The 2,649-nt window shown below is 37.0% G+C and overlaps 1 protein-coding gene across 1 annotated transcript in view; it reads left to right on the top strand.

The window, feature by feature from the left end:
• The window catches only part of LOC107661084 (R3H domain-containing protein 4-like), an 8,079-nt gene extending 6,657 nt beyond the window's left edge, over positions 1–1,422 (top strand). The window contains exon 8 of the mRNA XM_016450532.1: positions 1,262–1,422. Coding sequence (XP_016306018.1) covers positions 1,262–1,365 — 104 coding nt within the window. The 3' untranslated portion in view covers positions 1,366–1,422. The remainder of the gene's footprint in view (positions 1–1,261) is intronic.
• Positions 1,423–2,649: the final 1,227 nt, after the last annotated feature.

Below are 2,649 nucleotides of genomic sequence, written 5' to 3'. Positions count from 1 at the left end.
GAGAGAGAGAGAGAGAGAGAGAGAGAGAGAGAGAGAGAGAGAGAGAGAGAGAGAGAGAGAGAGAGAGAGAGAGAGAGAGAGAGAGAGAGAGAGAGAGAGAGAGAGAGAGGGAGAGAGAGAGAGAGAGAGAGAGAGAGAGATGCAGAGCGTGTGCAGAGCAGGGGGACGCCAGGAACAGTATTAAGAACTGCTGCTTTAGAACATTAATTTTGAAACTTGTGAATCCATTAGAATGGTTAGAAGACAGAATCGCGATTCATATATGAATAGATTTTTACGTGCACCTCTAGTTTTCTCTTCCTCTTCTCTAAAGCAGTGCAGCATGGCCTCGCCCCCTTTGCTGCCTTTTCCTGAGGGCAGGGTTTATTTGGGTTTGTGATGTCGCGAACCCGGGAAGTAACTTCTTGTAGTCCCTACCAGCCGTTTTTGTAGGCATTAAAATGCCAGAATTTTAAAAGACGATATCTCCGTTTGTATTGAACTTTCAGCTTTGTAACTTTGCAGATATTGTTTATGCTCAAACAGCAACATTACACACTAACTAACGTTAAAAAAGTGAAATCGCATTGAACCACCCCTTTAAGATAAAAAGTTGTTCCTGTTCAGTCTGTTCATAAATATCATATTCTTGATATTAAGATGTTTTCGCGAGTCCTTAAAATTGACTCTTCCTCATCCCAGTAAGATGATGCGGCCGCATGGACGCAACAATATTCAAATCAATTCCAGTAGCCTGGCAACTTCTCTCGGTGCTCTCAATCTGGGCCATTTGCATGCGCATTAAAGGCTATACTCTCAAAATATTATAACTTTCATTTCTACGATTTAAATTCTCGAAACTTTGACTGTATTCTCAAAACATTTCGACTTTATTCTCGTAATATTTCGACTTTATTCTCGTAATATTTCGACTTTCTTTAGTATTCTCAAAACATTTCTACTTTATTCTCGTAATATTTCGACTTTATTCTCGTAATATTTCGACTTTCTTTATTCTCGAAATAGTACGACTTTAATCTCGTAACCTTAGATTTTTTAAATTTTTTTAATGTGGCACTAAAACGCCGTTGTACTAAAATAACTAAAACTGAAATAATAAAAAAATAATAAAAACTATGTAAAAAATGACAAAAACACAACACAAAATATAAAAACTATAATAGTATCCCAACAATACAAAAACAACACTGATTTCTACAATGGTAGAAAAACACATGTAATAAAAAGTTTTGTGTAAGCCTAAATGTGTGGTTTTCTGCAGGCTCTGACTGTAATGGTGCTCGACAGACTGAGGTGGTCAACAAACAGGAAGAGTTCCTCCCTCCGCAGCCTCTGCTCTCTGCCTACCTGGAGCAGTTGAGCTGAACTGCTATGAATCCTGGCTACAACCAGTACCACTGATGCTCATCCAGCCAGAACTTGCACCACTGCCCTTGAAAATTAAGCTTGGCCTTGACCTTGACCTGGCCAGTATGAACTGTGCACATGGCATTATGTCATTGGACCTGGCCTGCAGGAGAGACTGTGCTAACTAGATTATAGTACTCAGTGTCACTATCTCTTTCATTTAGCTTTTTAAATGCATTTTGGAGCACGTATTAGTAGATGTTGTCACTACAGCTGTCTTTATAAATGATTATTTTTTCCATGTTGCAGACAGAATGTTTACATTTACTGTCATGGCATCCTTGTATACAAATAGAAACATAATTGTATGACCTCAAGAAGAGGCAGAAAATGATTTGATAATTATTGTTTTTGATGTTCATCTTAACTTGAATTGAAGAATCTAGAAATTCATGTCTATCTCTGATGTTATACAAGCCACATATAGTCACTTTCAAAAACATAGGCTCCTACAAAAGGATGACGTCATATAAATCAGCACGTGTCGCAAATAATATGATGGTTATGCAGTTATTGTTCATTTATACCTGTGCGACCTGTTTGTTCTTACTGCACACATACTGCACAACTTTTGTTAGGAATTGTTCCGAGTGTGTTAGGACTTGTAACAAATGGTTAGGAATAGTTTGGCTGTCTGATCGCTGGAAATAAATGGAAAAGAAGGGGAAAGGACGGAAAGAAAGAAAAGGAAAGAAAAAATAAATATCCATCCATACTTCATGAACACTTACAAAGGATTTAATTAAAGGGTTTGATTGATTTTTGACTACAATTTCTAATAAAAACTAATAATAATAAAAACACACCACACACTCTTGCCAGGACTTGCATCTGGAATCTTCCACCCAAAGGATGGATGTGTTACTATTACTATTGTGTCGTTCTATTTTACAAACACTGCAAATTAAGCACTGGAAACGGCAACTAAAAACAAAATGTTGACAGCACAACACACAGCAAACACAATTAAAAACTGAACTATATGCAACTATATACATTACTATATACACCAATGAAAAAAAAATCAAAGACCTCCCTGAACATTCTCCCTAGCAACTAAAAACAAAATGTTCACAGCACAACACACACAGCAAACACAATTAAAAACTGAACTACATGCAACTATATAAAAACCTAACTATACACATTATTATATATACAAATGAAAAAAAAATCAAAGACCTCCCTGTACATTCTCCCTCCACTGTGCAAGAGAGAGGCCTGAGGCTGGACAATACCACC

The sequence above is a fragment of the Sinocyclocheilus anshuiensis genome, unplaced genomic scaffold (genome assembly GCF_001515605.1).
Source record: "Sinocyclocheilus anshuiensis isolate Anshui unplaced genomic scaffold, SAMN03320099.WGS_v1.1 scaffold503, whole genome shotgun sequence".
NCBI classification, from domain to species: Eukaryota; Metazoa; Chordata; class Actinopteri; order Cypriniformes; family Cyprinidae; genus Sinocyclocheilus; species Sinocyclocheilus anshuiensis.
The sequence above is the reverse complement of the archived record's forward strand: the minus strand, read 5'-3'. Positions and strand labels throughout refer to the sequence as shown.